A 27,359-nucleotide genomic window follows, 5' to 3' on the forward strand; every position below is an offset into this window, starting at 1 on the left:
CGATCACTAATAAAAAGAGGAAAAAAAATGGTTTATTATTTTTTTTTCTTTTTTATATCTATACACATTTGCTTTGCCTTTCATTGCTATTTTAAATGTAATAAGTTGTTTTACAAGGTGAGGGTTTACAATCACTTTAAGGCCCCTTACACATGTCATATGGTTAGGAGTAAGCAATCTTCTCAATCGTGAAACGCGTCAACCTGTCCCATGTCCGTGTGATCCACTGCATGTATTCATGTTTTATGGGGAATAAAGCACTTCTACTTCATTATACTCCTGAGTGCGGTCAACTTTCCTTTGATTGCTTAGTATTTGGATGGCGGATCCGACCTGCACCGGAGTACTCTACCTCACCTGAGCGGCTCTTTCTGTTATTTTGCATGTTTCCCCTTACACATGGGCCAGGCTCTGTTGGAATCTGCCTGCTCAGCGGGGAATCTGTCTGCTGATCCCTGCTGAGCAGGCGAATGGCTGGTCTGTGTCTTCTCCACTTATGCAGAGCGGACACAGACACAGACCGCCCTCTTCTATGGGCAGTCAGATGTAAACAGACCGCCTGTTCGTTTACACCCAACTTCCATCTGATCTGCCAGACTGATGGGGATCCATTCTTTTTAGTAGAGAGGATCGGATGTGAGTGAACACTATAGAGGAGACTAGAGGGTCCGATAGAGTTTGCATGAAAAACTGACAGACGGACCTGATTGGTTTGCTAGTGTGAAAGGAGCCTAAGGGTTATAGGAAGTACTTATTTTCTCATGATCCTCAGCTCCATCTAGAGGCCATACTGTGGTATTTTCCCAACCTACTCTTTTTCTTTAAGAATGAGCAACATTAGACCTGTAGAGGAAATAGAAGGAGCACATTTGAGTTTGTCCCATTCGCACAGAACCATGTAACAGAGGTTTCGCTGAATGAACAGCTATGCACACTTTTTAGTGTGTGAATAGGGACCTTTAGGTAGCTCAGGCTCAAACACAAAACAGATTGGTTTTATTATTGAGGTATGCAAAATTTTCACTTTCTTGAAACATTTGAAACAACCTGAGGATATCTTAAAAAATCCAATTAGTAAGGACAGCACAGGGCTGAAAATTCTCTATTATAGATCTAACAATTTTATTTAATTTTTAAATAGACAGCATATCACCTCTAACACAGAGTTTGTAACACACCAGTAACTCTCTCATTTAGGAAATACACCCACATAAAACAAGACCACCACAGCCTGACCCAGACTATAAAATCATGGATAGCCACACCCATGTATGGACCAAACTATGTTGTTTCCACAAAGCCATCCCCCTTTTTATAATACAACTGGCCTATCATAACCAGCATAATGGGAGGGAATTTAACAGTACATTACTACGTACTTTGCAAAGATTCTGATTTAGGCCTTGTGCACACTGAGTGTTAAACACTGCTTTTAGGGGCATCTGGTAGTTTTTATTTTTTCTGCCTCTAAAAAAAAACCCCACTGCCAGCGCGTCCAGGAGCATCAGTCTGGTGAAAAAAAGTACTGGACATGCCTAAACGTGTTTAAACGTGCCTTAACGTTAGGTGCTTCAAGCGCCTTGAGCATTCATTTCAATGGGCAGAATAACGATTATTCTGGCCAATGGAATGAATTAACACCCAAGCACTTGATGCGTGCGACCTAGACGCGTTTACAAGCGTCTACCATTTTTTCTGCCAAAACTCTGCTGCCAGGAGGAAAGGCATTTAGGAGAGCTTGGCACACGCCCTGTGTGCACGAGGCCTACAGTTGAACTCCAGGCAAACAGCCGAATGCACAATGGTAATATATGAGGGAGGTATTCTAGCTGTCAAAGGAATTTTATTTCTATTAAGCTAATGTTGGGATGTACACAGCCCTATTAAGACAGCACAGCCAGGTTGGTGACCTGACCTTTCTCTACTGTACACAAACACTGTAGTTAAGTCATCTCCCTGCTTATAAGATGGGACTGGGCATTGAAGGACAGCAGACAGTTAAGCTCATCTCTGCTCTCTTTCCAGCAGGTTTCTTGTCATCCCATTAGCAACTAGCACACCTGACTTTCCAATGGCGATGCCCCTACAGGGAATTTAAAAAGGCCGATACTAAGCTAAATTCAGGTACTTATACTAGAGACATTTAAATACATTTAGTGCCGGTACACACATATGCGATGTGAGAGATCGCATGTGATTCGCAGCGTTCTGCTCTGCAAATCACATGAGATGTCTGTGCATTGCGAATTCAGCGAGAATTTGCATTGCATTCGGACCAAAGTCGCACAGGACCCTTTCCTTTGCTCCACGCCAGAATCAGATCACATGGATGTTCACACCTATCCGATTCATGCCCAAACTGACAGTTCGCACTGCGATATGCGAACTGATCTCGGGGTGTCATTAACTTTGTATTGACACCCCCAGCGATTCGCATATGGCAGTGTGAACTGCCTGCGAGTCGAGTGCGATGGGGAACCCGCAGAGGATTTGCAGGGTTCCTGCATTGCATATGCGCGAACCGGCACTTACTGACATTTTTAATAGAAAAAAAAAATTTTGCGGTTATTTTATATGCGCCCAAAGCCCATTCTAAACCCTCAAATTGTTACACAATTTTTGCATTGTGGGAAGAAAATGACAAAAAACATAAAAACACATGCAAACAAAGCATGTTTCTGGCAGTACATGGCCTATTCAATCTCTCTAATATCTAGGAATATGAAGATGGCCGATTCAGAATATAGAATACCTGTTTTATGCACTGCAGACGGTCATTAGTCTGCTGTATATGTCTGTCCATAGAGTTCATCCTGACAATGACTGCTCTGCTTCTACCTGAAAGCCATGAAAGGTCATCAAACCTACAAGATAAAAAATAAAGAAAAAAAACAGTTAACACTTTGTTTTATTAGGTAATATAGTGTTCTTTTCAGAAAAACCAGATACAATATTCTTACAAACTTTTACAAATGCATGGACTGTAAAAACTGACAGCTTGCAGTAATAAATAATAGATTTATAGAACAGTAATGTGTCTAATAATAACATCTTCTCGTTTATTATGGTGTGGAGTTGGAAGTTCTATGTGTTTATAGGATTTCCTTTTTGTTAAAGTGTTTACCTAACAAATACAAAAAAAACAATCAGCACAATGTAGCCAAAATTGTAACCTCAACTTTGACAACTGTGTGAAGGACACTGGGCCGGGACTGATGATCTCAAACATTATGGTAAGCACCGCAATAAACAGGAATATTACATTTCACAATAAGAGTTTTAAAGTGGCCTGTCATTAGACTAAGTGTAGCTCACTTGATATATTTTGGTAGACACAATCAGACATAACCCACCCATACACTGCTGTCACAGTGAGCAATCCCAGCACAGAGTGCCAGTCTGTTCCATGCACTGATAAGGCTTTCTCCTGACTCCTGAGGATTATTCCATACCCTCCCTACTGTGAATCCCAATCCTGGGGGGAAAGGTCAATGGATCTTCCCATACCTCTCAGTATTTATTATTTATGTCATTCAGGTACGGTGTAAATAACTTATCAGCCTCAGACCTCACAAAGCCAGAAATGGATGTACTTCAGACAGACACATATAGGAGATATACACTCACCGGCCACTTTATATGGTACACCTTGCTAGTACCTGGTTGGAACCCCTTTTGCCTTCAGAAATGCCTTAATTCTGCGTTGGAAACATTCCCCAGAGATTGTGTCACATATGTGACATGATACATTCATGCAGTTGCTGCAGATTTGTCGGCTGCACATCCATGATGTGAATCTTCCCTTTCACCACATCCCAAAGGTGCCCCCATTGGATTGAGATCTGGTGACTGTGGAGGCCATTGGAGTACAGTGACCTCATTGTCATGTTCAAGAAACCAGTGGTGAGATGATTTGAGCTTTGTGACATGGTGCATTATCCTGCTGGAAGGAGCCATCAGAAGATGGGTACAGTGTAGTCATAAAGAGATGGACACGGTCCGCAACAATACTCCGGTAGGCCGTGGCATTTAAACGATGCTCAATTGGTACTAAGGGGCCCAAAGTGTGCCAAGAAAATATCCCCCACACCATTACACCACCAGCCTCAATTGTTGATACAAGGCAGGATGGATCCATGCTTTCATATTGTTTACACCAAATTCTGACCCTACCATCTGAATGTTACAGCTGCAATCGAGATTTATCAGACCAAGCAACGTTTTGCCAGTCTTCAATTGTCCAATTTTGGTGAGATTGTGCAAATTGTAGCCTCAGCTGCCTGTTCTTAGCCAACAGTAGTGGCACTCGGTGAGGTCTTCTGCTGCTGTAAGCCCATCTGCTTCAAGATTCGATGTGTTGTGCGTTCAGAGATGGTATTCTTCATACCTTGGTTGTAACATGTGGTTGTTCAAGTTACTATTGTTTTTCTATTATCTCAAACCAGTCTGCTCATTCTCCTGACCTCTGACATCAACAAGGCATTTTCCTTCACACAACCGCTGCTCCTTAGATATTTTCTCTTTTTCAAACCATCCTCTGTAAATCCTAGAGATGACTGTGTGTGAAAATCCCAGTAGATCAGCAGTTTTTGAAATACTCAGAAACAGCCCGTCTGGCACCAACAACCATGCCACGTTCAAAGTCACTTAAATGCCCTTTCTTCTCCATTCGGATGCTCGGTTTGAACTTCAGCAGGCCCTCTTCACCACGTCTAGATGACTAAACGCATTAAGTTGCTGCCATGTGATTGGCTGATTAGCAATTTGTGTTACCAAGCAATTGAACAGGTGTACATAAAAATGGCCGGTGAGTGTACATCTCCTTATAGGAAATCTAAAGCCATGCTACAACTGCATATAATCTCTTCTTTTAAGGGATTTACAAACAATAAAGCAGCAATAGAAAATGGAGATTGTGTGAGATGGCAAATAACACAGTGTATACATGGTATCAGTTCATTACACAGTAAGCAGACCTGTCACATACATTCTACTGAAAAGGGTAATAGTTAGAAGCAATAAAAGTGTTGGGCTCCGAAGGAGAGGCTGGGTAACATCGCTAACACTGTGGTGGCGCCCCTGTTCCTCTACCATGCCTGTGCGACTCGGATGGGAAGTGTGAGGGCTCCGATGGAGAGGCTGGGTAACGTCGCTAACACTGTGGTGGTGCCCCTGTTCCTGTCCCATGCCTGTGCGACCCGGGTGGGAGGGGTGAGGGCTCCAATGGAGAGGCTGGGTAACGTCGCTAACACTGTGGTGGCGCCCCAGTTTCTCTCTCATGCCTGTGCGACTCGGGTGGGAAGTGTGAGGGCTCAGATGGAGAGGCTGGGTAACGTCGCTAACACTGTGGTGGCGCCCCTGTTCCTCTCCCATACCTGTGCGACTCGGGTGAGAAGTGTGAGGGCTCAGATGGAGAGGCTGGGTAATGTTGCTAACACTGATGTGGCGCCCCTGTTCCTCTCCCATGCCTGTGCGACTCGGGTGGGAGGGGTGAGGGCTCCGATGGAGAGGCTGGGTAACGTTGCTAACACTGTGGCGGCGCCCCTGTTCCTCTCCCATGCCTGTGCGACTCGGGTGGGAGGAGTGAGTGCTACAATGGAGAGACTGGGTAACGTCGCTAACATTGTGGTGGCACCCCTGTTCCTCTCCCATGCCTGTGCGACTCGGGTGAGGGCTCAGATGGAGAGGCTGGGTAACGTTACCAACACTGTGGTGGCACCCCCGTTCCTCTACCATGCCTGTGCGACTCGGGTGGGAAGTGTGAGGGCTCCGATGGAGAGGCTGGTGGCGCCCCTGTTCCTCTCCCATGCCTGTGCGACGCGGGTGGGAATTGTGAGGGCTCCGATGAAGAGGCTGGGTAACGTCGCTAACACTGTGGTGGCGCCCCCGTTCCTCTCCCATGCCTGTGTGACTCGGGTGGGAAGGGTGAGGGTTCCGATGGAGAGGCTGGGTAATGTCGCTAACACTGTGGTGGCGGCCCTGTTCCTCTCCCATGCCTGTGCGACTCGGGTGGGAAGGGTAAGGGCTCTGATGGAGAGGCTGGGTAACGTCGCTAACACTGTGGTGGCGCCCCTGTTCCTCTCCCATGCCTGTGCGACTCGGGTGGGAAGGGTGAGGGCTCCGATGTAGAGGCTGGGTAATGTCGCTAACACTGTGGTGGCGCCCCCGTTCCTCTCCCATGCCTGTGCGACTCGGGTGGGAAGGGTGAGGGCTCCAATGGAGAGGCTGGGTAATGTCGCTAACACTGTGGTGGCGCCCCCGTTCCTCTCCCATGCCTGTGCGACTCGGGTGGGAGGAGTGTGGTATAATAGGGCTAGAGAAGATACTTTCCTAGGGACCACAGATTTGGTTTTATCTTTCTTCATGCTAAATAAATGGTTCTAGAGGCAAATATATTAAACCATCTTGATCAGTATTTTTGTAGCCCGATATACAAATTTATGGAGTAAAATTTGATGTTGATGTACCTGATGATTTTTGTTCTTAATGCTCTTTATTAAAAATCTCAATAAAAATTATTGGAAAAGACGCAATAAAAAAATCAAATATTTAATAAGGCATCTTTTTAGCCCTGTGCATATCAATGGCAGTTTGGAAATCATTTCCTTCCGGTTATCGGTTAGGCTACATTGACTGAGGGGTTGCCTTGTAATGGAAATGAAGCAGAAGCAGAACAAGGCAAACCCCTCTCTCCAACCATCTGTAATAATTTGTATAATTCTTAGTCTGTACATCAGGAATAGCCTTTAATAAGAAGAGGTGTCTGAGTTGTGATATTTTATCCCTATTTCCAGTCTGTAGAGCGGGAGTGATGCAGGCCACAGTAAATCACACAACAGGAGGATTAGCCTCTGATGATAGAGCACCGCTGACCACTAGGTTTAAGACTCCAGTGAGGAAGTTATTACATACATACTACCCCTGTGTTACAGCCGTCTGTATCATATTACTCCCCAGGGGCTCCGGAGAAAGACAAAACATAAGACTATGCAATGATTGAAAAGGTGCAGCCATCACCTCTAATCCTTCTGTATGTATACATGTGCACTCACAAAGAATACCGACTGAAGATGGATATCTTTCTGGAACCATCATATTGAGACATTCCTTCTTTCTACATTCTATACACAGAATGATGGGAGCAAAATCCAAATAGGAAATGTTCCCTTCAGAAATGACTTATAAGTCCAAGTATTAGGGTGCAAATGGGTATCTATATGGATATTTATCACGCCACGCACATCACCACCTGCAAACTTCTTAAAGTGTACCTAAACCCAAGAACAAAAATATGACATATTGCAGCCTTAGAGATGGCAGCATCATTGGTTTTATTTTTTCAATTTTCTACCTTAACCACTAGCCGACCAGCCGCCGTACTTATACTGCAGCAGGTTGGCTCTGTCCCGCGGAACAACATACATGTACATCGTTTCACGGGACAGCTAGTGGGGGTGCGCGAATGCGCCCGTTGGCCACAGGGGAAGCCCATCAATGGGTCTGGCAGCTGCGATGTCCACCAGGCATCCGCGATCGCTCCCAGTGGAGACAGAACGCCAGTCTGCCAATGTAAACACAGCAGACCTCTGTTCTGTCAATAATGCACAGGGCTCTTGTGTTCCTCCTATTTAGGAACATATGTCTCTGTGTTCATCCAGCAAGCCCATCTCCCACACAGATAGAAAGCACCCCTTAGGGACACATTTAACCCTTTGATTGCCCGTTAACCCCTTTCCCTGCCAGTGTCATTATTACAGTAACAGTGCATATTTTTAGCACTGATTATTTTAGCAACGTCACTGGTCCCTCCAAAAGTGTCAAAAATGTCAGTTAGGTGTCAGATCTGTCTGCCGCAATGTCACAGTCCCACTAAAAATCGCTGATCGCTGCCATTACTAGCAAATAAATAAATAAAAATGACATCAATCTTTCCCCTAGTTTTCAGACGTGATAACTTTTGCGCAAACCAATCAATATACACTTACTGGGATTTTTTTTTACTAAAATGATGAAAAATTCAGATTTTGAATGTTTTACAGCAGAAAGTAAAAAAAGTATATATATTTTTTTGCCCCAGAATTGTTGCTCTTTTTTGTTTATAGCGCAAAAAATAAAACACACAGGTGATCAAATACCACCAAAAGAAAGCTCTACTTGTGGGGGGAAAAAAAAGGACAATTTTATTTGGGAGCAGCGTCGCACGACGGCGCAATTGTCAGTTAAAGTAATGCAGTGCTGTATCGCAAAAAATAGTCTGGTCATTATGGGGGTAAAACCTTCCGGTCCAGAAGTGGTTAAAGTAGAACTATGGGGAAAAACTTTTTTTTTTCATTTTGGATATAACCTCGTCAGATTTTTTTTTTTCGCCATCTGTGTCCCATTGTGGAGATTTGCCTTCACTTCCTGTCCCGAAGCCAAACAGGAAGTGAGAGGAAATCCCTGCAAATTAAAGGAATTCCTTGGGGAACCCCATGTCACAAGAACTAGTGTACCCATTGGAAGAATTCCCCCCTATTTTGGATTTTCTTTTATTTTCACTTTCAATGATAATGGTAAACAGGACAAACCGAGAGGGTGACTTTCCTTAATGCGGGCACAGACAGCAATACAAACTGACAGGTGTTCTAATCCAACTCCCCGCTATCCAAAACTAAAAAAAAGTTTTGCCTTTAGTTATAATTTTAGCTGGTGATCCTCCCACTAGCACATTTCCTGTCCTAGGGTGACAATGCTCACTCACCATTCCGTATCTATGGAATAGTTGTCGCCCTAGAACAGGATTACAAAACACCCCTTTCTCCATACCAAGGGGGGTATTCTGTAGTCACAGAGACAGCCAAGTACAACACTAATGGCTAATGAGAATCTGCCACAGGCAGAGCGCACAGGAAGTTATCAGCTCAAGATGTCTGGGATTTTTTTTTTTTTTTTTTTGCACCTTTCAAAGAGATATAACAAAATGCTTTCACTGGTATACAGTCAGGTCCATAAATATTGGGACATCAACACAATTCTAATCTTTTTGGCTCTATACACCACCACAATGGATTTGAAATGAAACAAACAAGAAGTGCTTTACCTGCAGACTTTCAGCTTTAATTTGAGGGTATTTACATCCAAATCAGGTGAACGGTGTAGGAATTACAACAGTTTGTATATGTGCCTGCCACTTTTTAAAGGGACCAAAAGTAATGGGACAGATTAACAATCATAAATCAAACTTTGACTTTTTAATACTTGGTTGCAAATCCTTTGCAGTCAATTACAGCCTGAAGTCTGGAACGCATAGACATCACCAGACGCTGGGTTTCATCCCTGGTGGTGCTCTGCCAGGCCTCTACTGCAACTGTCTTCAGTTCCTGCTTGGTCTTGGGGCATTTTCCCTTCAGTTTTGTCTTCAGCAAGTGAAATGCATGCTCAATCGGATTCAGGTCAGGTGATTGACTTGGCCATTGCATAACATTCCACTTCTTTCCCTTAAACTCTTTGATTGCTTTCGGAGTATGCTTCAGGTCATTGTCCATCTGCACTGTGAAGCACCGTTCAATGAGTTCTGAAGTATTTGGCTGAATATGAGCATATAATATTGCCCGAAAACACTTCAGAATTCATCCTGCTGCTTTGGTCAGCAGTCACATCATCAATAAATACAAGAGAACCAGTTCCATTGGCAGCCATACATGCCCACGCCATGACACTACCCACGCCATGCTTCACTGATGAGGTGGTATGCTTTGGATCATGAGCAGTTCCTTTCCTTCTCCATACTCTTCTCTTCCCATCACTCTGGTACAAGTTGATCTTGGTCTCATCTGTCAAAAGGATGTTGTTCCAGAACTGTGAAGGCTTTTTTAGATGTTGTTTGGCAAACTCTAATCGGGCCTTCCTGTTTTTGAGGCTCTCCAATGGTTTACATCTTGTGGTGAATCCTCTGTATTCACTCTGGTGAAGTCTTCTCTTGATTGTTGACTTTGACACACATACACCTACCTCCTGGAGAGTGTTCTTGATCTGGCCAACTGTTGTGAATGGTGTTTTCTTCACCAGGGAAAGAATTCTTCGGTCATCCACCACAGTTGTTTTTCGTGGTCTTCCGGGTCTTTTGGGGTTGCTGAGCTCACCGGCGCGTTCTTTCTTTTTAAGGATGTTCCAAACAGTTGATTTGGCCACACCTAATGTTTTTGCTATCTCTCTGATGGGTTTGTTTTGTTTTTTTCAGCCTAATGATGGCTTGCTTCACTGATAGTGACTGCTCTTTGGATCTCATATTGAGAGTTGACAGCAACAGATTCCAAATGCAAATAGCACACTTGAAATGAACTCTGGACCTTTTATCTGCTCATTGTAAATGGGATAATGAGGGAATAACACACACTTGGCCATGGAACAGCTGAGCAGCCAATTGTCCCATTACTTTTGGTCCCTTAAAAAGTGGGAGGCACATATACAAACTGTTGTAATTCCTACACCTTTCACCTGATTTGGATGTAAATACCCTCAAATTAAAGCTGAAAGTCTGCAGTTAAAGCACATCTTGTTTGTTTCATTTCAAATACAGTATAAAGCCAAAAAGATTAGAATTGTGTCGATGTCTCAATATTTATGGACCTGACTGTATGTAACATACCAACAGGGAGAAAATGAGAAAAGTTCATTGTTGGGGTTCATATTTGAAGATCTTCCGACAGCTTTGTAGTGTGACGCTCTACTTAAAGTAGTTCTAAACCCTTATTTAGTGCCGTGACTGCCCTCATGTGATACACAGAGATGAAACCAATCCTCCTACATAGGTTCCACCTGCATATCTGCAGTCTTCCCTTTTCTACATCCCTTCAAAGAAGTTACACTCTGCAGAACTCAGCCAGGAGAGCTCTGAGAGCTGATTGGAGGGAAGTGACAACCCCCTTCACACAGGAACAAAGCTGAAGCTGTAAATCTGCTGGTGATCCCTCCTCTGTCACCTTTTTTCTCTGCTTTTCAGGAAAACTTGTCAGAAGTGATTTATGCTGGTCGTAGAGGAAAAGCAGCAGACAAAATGACACTGAGACAAGTACACACTAAAGAAGGATATGCTTTGTTCATATTTCATGTCTGAGGTTTACAATCACTTAAAACGCCAAACATCAAGCAAAAATATAGCATGATTAAGACTGCGGAGACTTCAATACTACTTTAAAGTTTTGGCCTATTTATTATGAAATCAAAGCATTTTGTAAAGGAGAGGAGAGTGGGAAGCATTGATAGATGGTGCAAATTGGCCACCTCATTCCTTACCCAGCATAAGGTGGCTTTCAAAAAGTAGAGGGGTTGTATATAGCCTACACGTGGAGTGAAAGAAGCAGAGATGTATAGTAACGAAGTAGAACTACTTAAGTACTGTACTTAAGTACCGAAATGCGGTATCTGTACTTTCCTAGAGTAGAATTTTTTTCTCCTACTTCTACTTTTACTTCACTACATTTTTTCGATGATTTCGATACTTCTACTCAAGTATTTTTTTTTTGTGCTGCATAGTTACTCGTTACTTTTAAAAAAATTACCACTGCCAGAACAGTAGATGGCAGGTTGCATAAAGCTCAAAAAAATGTGTATAATGTCATTTGTAAATCAGCGCATACGAAAATAAAGGCTGTGTATAATAAAAGCTGCTATACCAAATCTTTCTAATAAAAAGAAAATATGAAACAAACAAATAAATGGTGCTACAGCGCTTAAAGTGCATCAAGAAACTACTAACAAACACAGGTTAATCATTTGAAATAATAAAAAACAATATGATGTTCAAACATTTGACTTCTTTCTTTAACCACTTGCCGACCGCCGCACGACTATCTACGTCGGCGGTCAGCCCCTCACAGGCAAACTAACGTAGGGCTACGTTGCTTGCTTGTGAGGGTCTAGGGAGCGAGCGCGCGCCCACGGGGGCGCGCTCCCGCTCCCGCGTGGTCACGGACCCCCCCCCGCGCGTGTGACCAGCGGACCCGATGTCCGCCGGTCACTCGGCGATCGGCGGGGGAGAGGGAGAATGTCAGGCAGCTTGTGTAAACAAACTGCCTGTCATTCTCCTCGCTGCAAAGACACTGATAAAACGGATCTGGTATGTAGATCCGTTGATCAGTGTCCTTACAGCTAGAGCCACAGCCAATCACAGTAGAAACCACGCCCCTAGGGACACACACAGCCCCTCCCTTCCAAATAAAGTTAACCCCTTCACTACCAGTGTATTTTTACAGTAACAGTGCATATGTATAGCACTGATTACTGTAGAAATGTCACTGGTAACCCCAAAAGTGTCAAAAATGTCAGTCAAGGGTCCGATCTGTCCGCCGCAATGTCGCAGTACCGCAAAAAAAAAATCGCAGATCGCCGCCATTACGCGTTAAAAAAAAAAACAACAAAAATGACAAAAATCTTTCCCTTTGTTAGTAAACGCGATAACTTTTGCGCAAACCAATCAAAATACGCTTTTTGCGATTTTTTTTACCAAACATAGGTAGCATAAAACAAATTGGCCGAAAATTTTTAAAAATTTTGATTTTTACATTTTTTTTGGGGGAATTTCATATAAAAAAATGTGAAAAATATTGCTATTTTTGCAAAATTGACGCTCTTTTTTTGTTTATAGCGCGTGATCAAAAAATCGCACAGGTGATCAAATACCACCAAAAGAAAGCTCTGTTTGTGGGAAAAAAAGGACGTCAAATTCGTTTAGGTACAGCGTCGCACGACCGCGCAATTGTGCGTTAAATTCATGCAGTGCCGAATCGCAAAATACCCCCTGGTCGGAATGGGGGTAAAATCTTCCGGGGCTTAAGTGGTTAATAACTACATAACACAGTACTTGTACTTTTACTTTCAGTACTTGAGTAGAATTTTTTTTTCAAAACTACTGGTACTTTTTACTTTTAGTACTTAAGTAGCAAATTTTTTGAAAAAACTACTTGCAATACTTAAGTAAAAAAAATGTTGAATACTTTAGTACTTCTACTTAAGTAACTTTTTCTTCGAGCACTTCCACTTCTACTCAAGTCACTTTTTGATCGAGCACTTGTACTTTTACTCAAGTAGAAATTTCGAGTACTTTATACAAGTCTGGAAAGAAGTAAACACAGGCAGTCAACAGTCAGCCAGTAATGGACTAATATATGCAGGGAATGCAGATTTACATGCCAAAAAGAAAAGGGACATTCATTTAAAAAACAAAAACGAAAAAAGCAATAGTTTTTTCAGCAAGATCACTGGAAGCACACATATAGAAAGCAAGATAGTTGATTCAAGTTAGTCTATTTACGTTACCAAGGTAATATAAACTTCCCTAAGGTGGACACTTTGGAGCTTGTACTAGACATAATATATTTAAAAGTCTAAAGTATGACAATCTGTCTGAGCTCAATTTAGTATAAAATTATAATATTAATAACCATCCTGATGAGAGGAATCGCGGTTTTCACCCAAGGACATTTCCTGCTTTTACCAGTAGATGTCTCCATTCTCTACCAAAGAAAATTCAAGCTGTGCTGTCCAGACAGTCTGCTCTGTGTTCCTTTAAGCCTTTACAAGTCCCTACAAATCCTCTGCTGCTGCTTCCTAACAGGGAGCACTAAAGCTGACACTGTCTGTATGACCTTGTGGTTATTGATTAACTATCTCCCCATTCCCTGCCATCTTTCACACCTCCAGGGCTTGCAAACAGAGAGCTTAGGAGCAGCAGTCAAACACACTGACAGCCACTCTAAAGCAAAAACTGATCTTAAACACAAAGAGGTGAACAGACGTAACAGAAGCAAAATAGAGGAAAATAGTCGATTCTGGTACAGTAAAGACAGGAGCAAGGATAGAAAAGGGACAAGTTATGGGGAGGCGCAGAAATTAAGATAACAAAAAAGGGTAGCGGTGACTGGAGCAATGGAACGAGTAAATCAGAAGACTGATGAATCAAACACTGACATGAACACAGCCACAAATGCTGGACGGCATATTGTAGGACTGAGAATGAATGTAGTATAATCAATATAGCACCTGTAGAGACAAACACAACACAAGAACCTGTGAACCAGGCAGACCCCCATAAATAAAAGAACAGAAGAGGGTCCTCCAGGAAACATGGCAGCTGCATAAAAGGCGACAATACAGAATACAATCTAGAAGACCACAAACAAAGCAATGATCTGGGCGGTGTAGCATAATGATCTGTCTGGAAGTGTCCAATTATGACAGTGTCCTCTTTCATTACAGTATGACACTGATCTATAAATTCAGATCCTGGTTAGGAAGGTGTATTACACAGAACATACCACAATGAAATGTAAGGACATATGGCAGAGTATTGGTTGTGCACTAAGTGAAAGCCGCAGTACCATCAAATGGAATTTCAAATCTCAATCTTCAAATGACAGCTTTCAAATGAGCCATTTTTCTGCTATTTACTACTGTATAAAACAGGAGAATGGTAGTATGGCAAAAAAGAGTCCATCGGTGCCCCGGCAAAGAGTTAATTTTGCATTGCACCTTTCAAAAATCACAGACAGGAGCGACAACAGCTTGTGTGAGTCTCCTGCTCGCCTCCTCTGGGAGGAATATCAGTGAAGCACAGAAATTGGTTCATCACCATGCACATCTGTAGCCGTGTTTAAAGAGAAGCAGAGAGAGCTCTGTGGCCAACACACAGGCGGCATGTTTGGGAACAAAATGGCAGAGCTTCCCACCCATGTAAAATTAACGCTTTACTTGCTAAAGATCTAAGGAAGATATTTTCTGTAAACCGACTGCTTCGGTTAGGTTCAGTTTCTGCCAAACATAAAACAAAACACTGTCTTATTTTCAATGAGTCTTTCATGAGAACGGACTGTATGGCTGATATACCAATAGACTGAAAACTAAATCTGGAGAATGAGTGTCTGAATTTGGTTAGTTGCGAATACAAATTATTATTACGCTACGCCTATACTAAAAGACATCAAAGTGAGTGCAGCATTTTGGCTAAAGGGCCATTATTACAATGGGTAAAAAAAAGGGCCAACACATTTTGGGGTTGGGTGGAGGAAAGGGTAATGTTGAGCTATGTAATACTGGCATATTGTAGCTGTATTGAATGTATAGTTGTGATGCAATTAGCCAGGGCTGCCATCTTCCCCTGCACCAGCCGCCTGTGACAGCACTGCCTCAAGTTTGGGGTTGGGTGGAGGAAAGGGTAATGTTGAGCTATGTAATACTGGCATATTGTAGCTGTATTGAATGTATAGTTGTGATGCAATTAGCAAGGGCTGCCATCTTCCCCTGTACCAGCCGCCTGTGACAGCACTGCCTCAAGTTACTTTCCAGCTCCCATCCTCTCCAGGCCTCCCACCCAAAGAGCCCTTCTCCCCATTCTATCCTCCCCTGATGCAGGCAGATGAACAAGCATAAACACTGACAGTCCCACAGCAAAATTAACTGATCTATCAGTTTATTAAAAATAGCTTGCAGGCAAATGCTAATCCTCCCGCAGCAGCTAAGAGCCTCAGCGAAATGATCCATACCTAAAAGCTTGCAGATTACATACAGTTGTTCTAACTACTGGCCTGACCACACAAATTTCAAGCTCCACTGGGGGGACTTTAGTTCTTTCACTGTCTCAGTAAGCTGTCTCCTAATATGCAAGTTAACCCTTTTCCAGCAAATGAGGATTTCAGACACTAGTGACATGCCATGGGATTGTTCCAAACCCTAGAGGATGATGTGTGTTGGGAATCCACCACCGTGTAGGTTTCCCTCGAGTCTACTGTTACCTGGTCCCTTGTGTGTGACACATCAGTCTGTCCTGGTTGTAGAGCACCCCGCTGGGAAGTAATAAAGAGGACTGCAAATATGCAAGTCACGCAGGTCCCCCTCCCATTTCAATTTATGCCTCAAAGTTTCCCCATGCAAAGCCATATCTCTGACACAAGTGAGCGTTGCAAGGGAATGGTTCTCAGACCTCAATTTCCAGCACAATAAAACATGTGGAAGTGATGACCCCCGTTTCAGACCACAGCTAAGACCTGCGGTGTGGTTAGAAGGACTGCGATTCACTGTTCAATGAGAGAATGGGATAAAGGGAGGGAGTGACAGCTAGCGGATAGAAGACAAGAACCTGAATAGAAACGGGAGGGGGGTAAGCATGCTTTAAAGAATGCAGCCAGGACAGAGTTAAAAGGAAATCAAAATGGAGTGTAACCAGGGTGAAATGTGAAAACAGAAACCAAATAAACTGCTGTGATTAACTAGTGAAACATGTGAATGGGGCAGAAAGATAAATATAAGACTGGAGTACTGGATCAAAAGACTACATACACATTCTACAAAACATACACACTCTGCTCTACTAACCCAGTGGCAATTCCCTAAATCAGATCTTCCTTGAGTTCTCAGAACATCCCAAGCAGTTCCCAATTTACAATAGCTGCGGTATTTTATTTATTTTTTACAAGCAGTGCTTTAGATGAAGTGGCAGTTGTACATTAATTACAGAGTTAATTAATTAGGTGCTATCGTGTAATCATGTTGTAATTCATTGGTTTACTCTCAAGTGTATGAAGAAGTACTCAGAGATGAAAGCAAAGCAACAAGTAATATTTTTACCAATTAACGCAGTGAGTTTCATGTGAAGGGAACCTATGCAGGATGCCTGCTAACACCCAGCAAGATACCTGTTGTATACCGGACTTTGAACTAAGGCTTACTATAAATATGTATGCATATTATATTCCTATTCATTACAGGTACTTTTAAAGCATCATCATATTTACATATATATTGTAAATTCACATCAGTCCCTTCCCTCAAGGAGCTTACAACCTACGGTCCCATAACTCTCATTTATACATACACATACCAGGGTCAATTTAGACAGAAGCCGATTAACCTACCACAATGTCTTCGGAGTTTGGGAAGAAGCCCACGCAGGCACAGGGAGAACATGCAAGCTCCAGGCAGGTGGTGCTGTGTTTGGGATTCGAACCAATGACCCTAGTGCTGCTAGGTGGAAGTGCTAACCACTTAACCACTGTGTTGCTCACTTAGCCACTATGATAAACTTTGTCTTTAACAGAAAATTTACAGATTTTAAGAAGTGCCTATTTACTTTGCCAATATAACGAAGAACCAATGTTCTAATAGTGTCAAAAAAAGAACATGGCTTCAGTCATAAAACCGTTATCTTGGATGTTGAATGAATCGATTTGGCCAACACGCACCTTCATTTTATATTTTTTAGTTTTGTTTGCCAAAAGCTTACATAAATTATGTGCCTCTAACAAGCCACGTTTTAAGATTAAAAAAAAAGACTGGAAGGGACGCATGGATGGACGAGCATATAGATATCTTTAATGACACTTTCAATGACTTTGTCAGAAGAGTAGAGTTGTTCCAGATGTGAAGTCTCTACTGCAAGTAGTATCTGTCTGCTAATTACGTATTCTCCCTGGTAGCACCCTGTATTCACACACAGACAACGTGAAACCAGGGAGCAGAATTAATTACAATCTGACATATTCCATCTCCTGCTAGAGCCTCCCAAGATAATGTTTTTTTTTTCTGAGTTCCTATAATTAGCCGTTGGCTTGATCATCTCCCCTTGCACTGCTGCAAGGGCACCTTCATTGCAACTCCCCAAATGTCATATTGATATATGGTTATATGGCATATACCATGCACAATCCTCCCTAACCACCTCACCCTATTTCTAGGATATAAACCAGCTAACAAATCTAGCCCTTTATGATGTAGGTTATGTCTTATACAAAGAAAAAGAGTAAACTATACAGGAGACAAAGGCATAGGTAATAAAAGCTGAAAGACCTGAATACTTTAGCTTCATAAGTCTGTAGTGTGTATGTGTCACATCTTCACTTTGGTAGCATTTGTGGACTAAAATTGAGTTGCAGGATGGCGGTGAACATGCTCAGGTTTCCTAGCCTGAGCTAAGGATCCACCAACAGTTGATTTATAGATATGTACACAGGCAACTGAATCACACCAGTTACCCCATCTGTACATGTGTGAGCTTACCTGCAAAGCATGACCCGTTTGTGGGACATGAGAATGCAAATTACAAACTAGATGATAACTGACCCTTAATGTAGCAGTTGTGTCTCTTGGAGTAAGTTTATGTAACAGCGTCCATATTCAACCAGAAACCTTGGTACAAACAAAAATGTACCAAACATAACTTCTGCAGGCTGCATTTTACTGATATGTGCAGTAGAAATGAAGAAGTATTCAACCTGAGATGTAAAATGCAGCCTGCAGAAGCTGGTATGATTGGTACATTTTTGTTTGTACCAAGGCTTCTGGTTGAATATGGGCGCTGTTACATTCTTTAGGAGACACAACTGCTTCATACGTTAAGGGTCAGTTGTCATTTCAAGTCACCTAGTTTGTAATTTGCATTGTCATTTTAAAGCAACACTTTTGTTTTTTAATTGTTACTAAAGTGGATTGAATAGAGCAGAGACTGATTAGAACGCCTATCAGGTTCTTATTGGTGGCTATGGCCCCATTTGGGAGATTCACCCTCTCTATATGTCAAGTGTATCATTAACATAGAAAGTGAAAATAAACAGTAATCACAAATTTGATGTTTCCCCCCCAAAAAGAAATAGAAGGGAAGTCTTTCAATGGGGACGCTAATTAATTCTCATGACCAGCCCCCCTTCCCCTCCCCCAGGGAATTCCCTCTATTTGCAGGGATTTCCTATTACTTCATGTTTTGGCTATGGGACAGAAAGTGAAGGGAAATCTTCCCAATGGGACACATAGGTTACAAAAAAAAACCTGACGGGGTTATAACTCCCTTACTCTGTCCAAAAGGAAAAAATAATTTTGCCTATAGTTCTACTTTAAAGGATAAGTATGGGAATAGAATAAAATAAACCATCAAACATACCTAGATGGCTGCAGCATCGATCTCAGCTCCCCCTCCGCCTCTAAGACCGAGAAATGAGTGATCAAACACCACTGATCTCTCAGCTCTTCGTTTTCAGCCTGCAGAGAGCAGGTGACTGTCAGTCACCAGCTCTCTGCTCTGCCCCTCCAGCACTCACTGGTGCGCCGGGATGTAGAGGGCTCAGAAGAGGTTGGCTCAGTCTTTCAGCTGCTAGCTGAGAAGACGTCATCAGTTCACAAGATCTCCGGCAGGACTTTTTTGCACATATCGAACAGATATAGCAAAATACTTTAAATCACATAATTAATAAACCAAAGGGGAGCAAATAGGAGAAGTTTTCTGTTACACTTACTGTCATATTGCCCTCCTGATAGTGACAGGCCGCCCTGTGAGAGCCTCTTGATTTACCCTATCAGGGCTGTTGGGTATCTGAGTATAAGGGAGCATGTGTCCTACCACATGTGGTGATGCTCAGGCTTGAAAGGCCAAACAGTCCTGGACATGTGGGGGAGGGGTGGTGAAGTGATCTAACTTGGTAAGCTCCAACACCTGAGCTTTCCTAGGATGGACTGCAGCGAGCAGGCGGTGAGAGGGCATAGACCAGCTAATGTATTATTACAGGTATTTACAGTGTCTTAAAAAGGAATTAATATCCCTTGTAATTTTTCACATTTTGTCATGTTACAACCAAACAAGTAAATGTATTTTATGTGATAGACCAACACAAAGTTACTCAAGCTCTATCAGATCAGGTGGAGAGCATCTGTGAACAGAAATTTTCAAATCTTGTCGCAGATTCTGAATTGGATTTAGGTCAGGACTTTGACTGGGCTATTTTAACACATGAATATGCTTTGATCTAAACCATTCCATTGTAGCTCTGGCTGTATGTTTAGGGTCACTGTCCTACTGGAAGGTGAACCTCCACCCCAGTCAGGTCTTGCAGACTCCAACAGGTTTTCTTCTAAGATTGCCCGCCTGTTTTTGTCTTCATCTATCTTCCCATTAACTCTGACCAGCTTCCCTGTCCCTGTTGAAGAAAAGCATCCCCACAACATGATGCTGCCACCACTATGTTTCACTGTAGATGGTGTGTTCAGGGTAATGTGCAGTGTTAGTTTTCCACCACACACAGCATTTTGCTTTTAGACCAAAAAGTTCAATTTTGGTCTTATCTGACCAAAGCATCTTGTTCCAAGTTTGCTGTGTCCCCAAATGGCTTCTTGCACACTGCAAACAGAACTTCTTATGGCTTTCTCCTTGCCACTCTTCCATAAAGGCCAGATTTGTGGAGTTCTCGACTAACAGTTGTCCGGTGGACATATTTTCCCACCTGAGCTGTGAATCTCTGCAGCTCCTCCAGAGTTACCATGGGCCTCTTGGCTGCTTCTCTGATTAATGCTCTTCTTGCCCGGCCTGTCAGTTTAGGTGGACAGCCATGTCTTTGTAGGTTTGTAGTTGTGCCATACTCTTTCCATTTGGATGATGGATTGAGCAGTGCTCCATGAGATGTTGAAAGCTTGGGATATTTATTCATAACCTAACCCAGCTTTAAACTTCTCTACAACTTAATCCCTGACCTGTCTGGTGTGTTCCTTGACCTTCATGATACGGTTTCTTCACTAAGGTTCCCTAACAAACCTGTGAGAGCTTCACAGAACAGAGCAGCTGTATTTATATTTTTTTATAAAATTAATAAATTACACACAGGTGGACTCCGTTTACTAATTAGATGACTTCTGTAGGCAATTGATTCCACTAGATTTTAGTTAGGGGTTTTAGAGTAAAGGAGGCTGAATACAAATGCACACCACACTTTAAAAAAAAAAAAAAATTGAAACCCAATTATTTTCCTTCCACTTCACAATTGTGGGCCACTTTGTGTTGATCTATTATATAAAATCCCAATAAAATACATTTACGTTTTTAGTTGTAACATGACAAAATGTGTGTGTGTGTGTGTGGGGGGGGGGGGGGGGGGAGTTTATGCTCTACATACACTTTAAGCATTCCCTTCCTATATTCGCTGCTTTCTGTCACTCACCGCCTCATACAGAGTATTCATGTTTATAGCTGGTGGAGGTGTAGAAAGGAGGTGGAGTATAGTGCAGGCAGATGCTGTTAGCGCAACTAATTTTGTGGGGGAAAAACAAATTGGAGCAAATTTTTTTAATCTGACTTATGTTTTCTAAGACCAGCTGTCTGGTATCTGTACAACTTCACAGACTTTACGAGATCAATATATGCTCTGGCCACAAAAAGAAAAGACCACTTATGAAGTCAGGACACCTGACCTGCATACTTGTTTGGGGCCAATAACACAGTCAACATAGCTGCCAGGAAATAAGCATTTTCAGGAGACATCAACAATGGCAGCCTGCATGTTTCCCTCAATATTAGGTGAGTTACAGTTACTCCACATTCTCACAAGAGCCCAAACTATTTTAGGCCTCATGTACACTGAACATGTGTCCAGCTCTTCTAAAACCCTTTTCTCCTGGCAGGAGAAAAGCAGCATAAAAAGTGTCTAAAGCCATGTTTTACAAATGCATTTAGGTGTGTCAAGCATTTGAGTTTTCATTCAATCCATTGGCCAGAATAAAAAATTATTCTGGCCATTGAAATGAATGAACGCTGAAATGCTAAATGCATTTAGCGTTTAGGAGCATTTAGGTGTGTCAGGCATTTTTCCTACCAAAATACTCATCTCCTGAACACAAGTGATTTTTTTTTTTCGACCTCTTGAATGCCTTTGAATGCATGGACACATAGACTAACATAGAGGGAGGTTTAGAGGCATTAAAAAAAACATCAAACTCCCTTAAAAGTGGTATTTTTGGGACCCGGTGTGCCTAAGGATTAAAGGTAAACATTTACCTTCTGTGCTCCAAATTAAATAACAGGTTTTAAGCATTTCCATCGGTGACAAGGTTTAGTCCCTCAATGTCAAGTGCAGTCACACATTGGAATTTGGGTAAATCTTGCAAATCTTTCTCTCTTTTCAGATTTTTAGTGCAGAATTATCATAACACCTGTCAGGTTTTTATTGATGTCAGTTCCCCTGTTACGGAGATTTAGTCCCCATTCACACTAGCGCGACTTGTCAGGCGACTTGGTCGCCTGACAAGTCGCGGTGGGTCGCCTGCCATTGATTAGCACAGGACCCGTTCTAATAGGAGCGACACAAGTCGCTCCGACTTAGAAAAAGGGTCCTGTACTACTTTGGGGCAACCTGGAGGCGACCTGCATTGACTTCAATGATATGATGATATGAAGTCCGTGCATGTTGCACCGCGACTTCACAGGTCGCCCCAGCAAGTAGCGTCGCCCCTGTGTGAACGAGGTCTCTTGCTCTCCATTTGTTCTGTTGACTCTTATCATTTAAAGTAAAATAAAAATCACAAATTTTGGGTTGTACCCAGTACAGAAAATCTTCCGGTGGGAATACTAGATCTGGGATTCTCTCATTTGGGGAGGATTGCCTCTCATTTCCTGTTTTGGCCATGGGACAGAATATAAAAGGAAATCTCCCCAACAGGACACAGAAGACAAAAACAAAAATGGCAGGTTATAACCCTCCTATACTCTTATCTAAAATGAAGTAAAAATTTTGCCTTTAACTCTACTTTTAACCTGAACATATACAGTACATTTGTGCAATCCAAGCTAGAGAGAGGTAAACTGTGTTCTTGATAAGTGTCTAAGTGCCATTATATTTATTGGTTCACACAGATAATCGATCAGCTTCACTTCCTGCAGTTATGCCACAATAACCTGTACACTGTCTTGTGATTCTATTGCTCCATCAAATCCTATTTTTGTCTTGGAAACTTGACCCTCTTACAGATTTATATTTTCTACCTAAAATCTAACAAGCAAAACTAACATTCCAAAAAAAAACAAAAAAAAAAAACCTAAAATAGAAGAACATATGTATATAATATTCAAATATCAAAAATTTAAATTTAGAAAAAAAAAATCACATACATACGGCAATAAACATATGCACCTTCACATTCATTAGTACACCTTTACATTAAAGTACCTAAAAATAACCTAGAATCAGCCTCTGCATTCCCCTGTACAGCAGAGCTCAAGCGCAAAGAGGGCAAATCAGCACTGGGAGCCAGTCCTTTGTACTGCAATTCTCATGTGCTAACAAGGGACATAGGAGGAGAGAGGAGTGTCAGAGAGAAGAGCTAATCACGCTGCTGCTTCCATCCACACTACCCAGCCGCAGATTGGGGAGAGCACAAAATCTGCATGTCTACTTATCTAAAGCAGAAAAAAAAAAAATTCAGACCTCCTGTCCTGGCAGGCAGGGCTCTTGCTGTGTGCCAAAGCTGTGTGGCTCTCATAACTGGATAGACAGAAATACAAATCCTTAACCACTTAAGCCCCGGAAGATTTTACCCCCATTCCGACCAGGGGGTATTTTGCGATTCGGCACTGCGTGACTTTAACGGACAATTGCGCGGTCGTGCTTCGCTGTACCTAAACGAATTTGGCGTCCTTTTTTTCCCACAAACAGAGCTTTCTTTTGGTGGTATTTGATCACCTGTGCGATTTTTTGATCACGCGCTATAAACAAAAAAAGAGCATCAATTTTGCAAAAATAGCAATATTTTTCAAATTTTTTTATATGAAATTCCCCCCAAAAAAAATTTAAAAATCAAAATTTTTTTACTTTTTCGGCCAATTTGTTTTATGCTACCTATGTTTGGTAAAAAAAAAAAATCGCAAAAAGCGTATTTTGATTGGTTTGCGCAAAAGTTATCGCGTTTACTAACAAAGGGAAAGATTTCTGTCATTTTTGTTGTTTTTTTTTTTAACGTGTAATGGCGGCGATCTGCGATTTTTTTTGCGGTACTGCGACATTGGGGCGGACAGATCGGACCCTTGACTGACATTTTTGACACTTTTGGGGTTACCAGTGACATTTCTACAGTAATCAGTGCTATATATATGCACTGTTACTGTAAAAATACACTGGTAGTGAAGGGGTTAACTTTATTTGGGAGGGAGGGGCTGTGTGTATCCCTAGGGGCGTGCTTTCTACTGTGATTGGCTGGGGCTTGAGCTGTATGGACACTGATCAACGGATCTACATACTAGATCCGAGTGATCAGTATCCTAACAGCAAGGAGAATGACAGGTGGCTTGTTTACACAAGCTGCCTGACATTCTCCCTCTCCCCCGCCGATCGCCGAGTGACCGGCGGACATCGGGTCCGCCGGTCACACGCGCGGGGGGGGTCCGTGACCACGCGGGAGCGGGGGCGCGCGCTCGCTCCCTAGACCCTCACAAGCTAGTGACGTAGCCCTACGTCACTTTGCCTGTGAGGGGCTGACTGCCGACGTAGATCGGCGTTAGGCAGTCGGCAAGTGGTTAAGGAAAACATCCCCAAATATGCATTTCATATATTTAGCTGTTTACCTGGAGTAAACCCTTAGATAATTTACTTGGAAAGGAAAAAAAAAGCGCAGAAGGACAAATCCTCCCTGCCAGGGTATTCGGACAGCCTGCACCACCAAGCTTTCTGAATATCCAAACAGTACCTGCATCTGATTGGATTCAGATGCTGTTTGGGTGACAACTTCCTGGAAGGCTGAAGGACAAAACTCAATTTCACAATTGACTTTTGCTGAACAGATGGGAGGTGACAGGCCCATACACTGCTTGAGTTTTGTCCAAAACAGCAGAAATCGACTGAATTTCAAGCAGTGTATGGCCAAGCGTAAGCACTGTACACGTATAATGGTGATTTAAAAGACACCATTTAACAAGATAATGGAAGCATACATGCACATTTTTTTAAACTTTGCATGAACACCCTAGTCTGCACAGCAAGCATCACATTGATAAGGCAATCATCATCCTTTAGTAGGCATTTATCAAAAATTCATATTTTATCTGCTAGAAGTTTGTTAAGCACCAACCATCATTCCCATGAAGATCTCCATTCAACATTTCCCGACTGGAGTTGAAGGGTGCTTACAGATCTTTAGGAAAGCTGTTCAACACTTAAATGACTGTTGAATATGATGCTCTTCAGACTAGTGTTTGCAAATCACGACTGAAAAGTAAATGTGTGTACTGAGCATGAATTTACCATGACCAAGTCTGTGTCCACATAAGGGTCAGATGCTTGCTTACCATCCAGTACTCAATGTTTAACAGAAGGAAGAGTAGCATTCTTTGAAAATCAATGCTAAGAGTTCATGTGATCTGTGCATTAGGGATATGAGCAGTGTGAACCAGACATCAGCAGCCAATTCGGAAGGTGATGCTGTCACTCTTCTTGACTGAATTAGCAAATGTGTGCCTGTCCTCTGTCTCTCTGAATGGATTGTGCACACACATTCTGTATCGGTTTAGTTAAACTGCAGAGATCAGTAGCCACTGTGAGTATCTGCTTCACCTCGGCTCTTAGGTCAATAAATAGAACAGAAGGAAAGACTAAAAAAAATGGCAGTGTAAACACAGCTTTCATCTGCTCACCCACAGGCCGATCTTGTCATTCAATATACATTATCATGCAGAAGATTAAACTTCAGTAGGAGTGCTTGGTAAGGATGTACTTCCTTCAAACTGTCTGATCTTTACAATAAAAAGGCAGACAGCGCAGCTACAATAAAATACAAGAGGGCCCTGCTCATAAGAGCTTACAATCTATTAGGGTGGGGCAAGTGGTACAAAAGGGGTGTAAAAGTTAAAAGTTCAGTTGTTATGAAGGTGGGATAGGCTTCCCTAAAGATATATACGTTTTCAGCGATCGCCTAAAGGTGGCCAGAGTAGGAGCTAGCCAGATACATTGAGGTAGAGAGTTCCAGAGGATAGGAGAGGCTCTGGAGAGGTGCTGGAGACTAGCATGGGAGGAGACAAGAGCTAGAGAGCAGGTGGTCTTGGGAGGAGCAGAGAAGACTGCTTGGATGATATTTGGAGACAAGATTGGTAGTGTAGCTTGAGCAGAGTTGTGCATGGCTTTGTATGTTGTTCGTATTATGAATTTAATTTGATGGGCATTCAGAAGCCAGTAGAGGAACTGGCAGAGAGGGTCACAGATAATGAGCAGTTTGTAAGGTAGATAAGCCTGGCAGCAGCATTCATAATAGACTGCAGGGGGATAGCCTACGTAAAGGTCAGTTCAGCAGACTGTCACAAAAGCCCCACCCTGTAGCTCTGGAACATTTCAAGATGTTTACTGGTCATAGGTCAGTCAGAGAACGCCAAGCCAGAGAATGCCTCATGTGTACCCAAAGTCTCAGTGCAGAACAACCAGTAAGATGGTGTATGCTCCGTCTGATAAAGGGAACATACAGCACTCTATGGAGAATTCCAACAGCCACCATATGGCAGCTTACAGCAGTTTCTTTTGTGCTCTACAACCACCTGACATCACCAGATGCCTCCTAGCTAGATATGATCAGGGGAATCATAAGCTCTCTTTTGACCTTCTCAAAGAGATTGAAAAGTTAGGCCAACAACACAGCCATCCTAGAAAAATCATATGGGTGATGGCACAATGGCTCTTGAAGGCCACAAGAATCACCTTAAACAGCTGCAAACAGAATAACAAACTCTCTGCTCTCAAATGGATGACACGGAAAACCATGCATTTTGCAATATTAGAATCTGGGGCCTACCTGGGAGTAGTGTTGATTTCCAAGGCTATGTTAGTGCTTATCCAACCTTCATGTTGAGTGCCTGGAACTAAACCATGTCCACTGAGCCCTCACCCACAGACAACCAGATGGTTTCCCCAGGGACATTGTTGCAAAATTTCACTTGTTTTGCTTCAGGAAAGAGTGATTTCCTTGTCCTTCCATGGCCATATTTAGCAGATCTAAGCAGACTAGGTCCAGTCTATTATCAAATCTTGGGCCAAAAGCCACTCTTCATTGCTTTGCAACTTTACCACATATTCACTACAGGTTGGGGTTAACATTTGGCTCTGGTTTCACCATCAGAACGAGTACTTTGAAGCTACTACCTAAACGAATGAAGTGCCTCCTTGATCTTGAAATTCCAGCCAACCAATGCCCTCAACCCTGCCATTCTTATCCAGAAGAGAAACTCGCTAGGCCCAGCCTGCTGCAGTTGAGCCTGAAGGAACAACATCCCAAAGCTGGAGGTCCTGTTCCTTGACTCATCCGCAGTCACAATAGTTTCATGCACCATCAAAAGGATAAGTTACACCTTTTGGTACACTTTCCCTTTGGATGCAGTAAACCCTATTCTAACCATCTCACCCCATTTGAGGAATAAACACATACAATACTTCTCAGCTTCAGGTCATACTAAAAAAAATAGTATGCCTTTGTTGCACTTGTTAAGCCTGTTTGTTTTTACAAGTTAAACAGACTTTGTTGATGATGGCCATTTGTACTTTAAAAATGTATGTTTACCTCTAATATTTTTTAATTGTCAGCCTGTGGATTATCTATTCCGCTGG

At 42.4% G+C, this 27,359-nt stretch overlaps 1 protein-coding gene across 7 annotated transcripts in view; it reads right to left on the reverse strand.

The window, feature by feature from the left end:
- The window catches only part of ZMIZ1 (zinc finger MIZ-type containing 1), a 223,939-nt gene that overhangs the window by 138,492 nt on the left and 58,088 nt on the right, over window positions 1–27,359 (reverse strand). For all 7 annotated transcript variants that reach the window (XM_082267638.1, XM_082267636.1, XM_082267640.1 and 4 more), the window contains one exon: window positions 2,753–2,864. In XM_082267638.1, the coding sequence (XP_082123764.1) occupies window positions 2,753–2,812 (60 nt within the window). In that variant the 5' untranslated portion in view covers window positions 2,813–2,864. The remainder of the gene's footprint in view (window positions 1–2,752; window positions 2,865–27,359) is intronic.

Source organism: Pelophylax lessonae, assembly GCF_965119305.1.
Source record: "Pelophylax lessonae genome assembly, chromosome: 9".
NCBI classification, from domain to species: domain Eukaryota; kingdom Metazoa; phylum Chordata; class Amphibia; order Anura; family Ranidae; genus Pelophylax; species Pelophylax lessonae.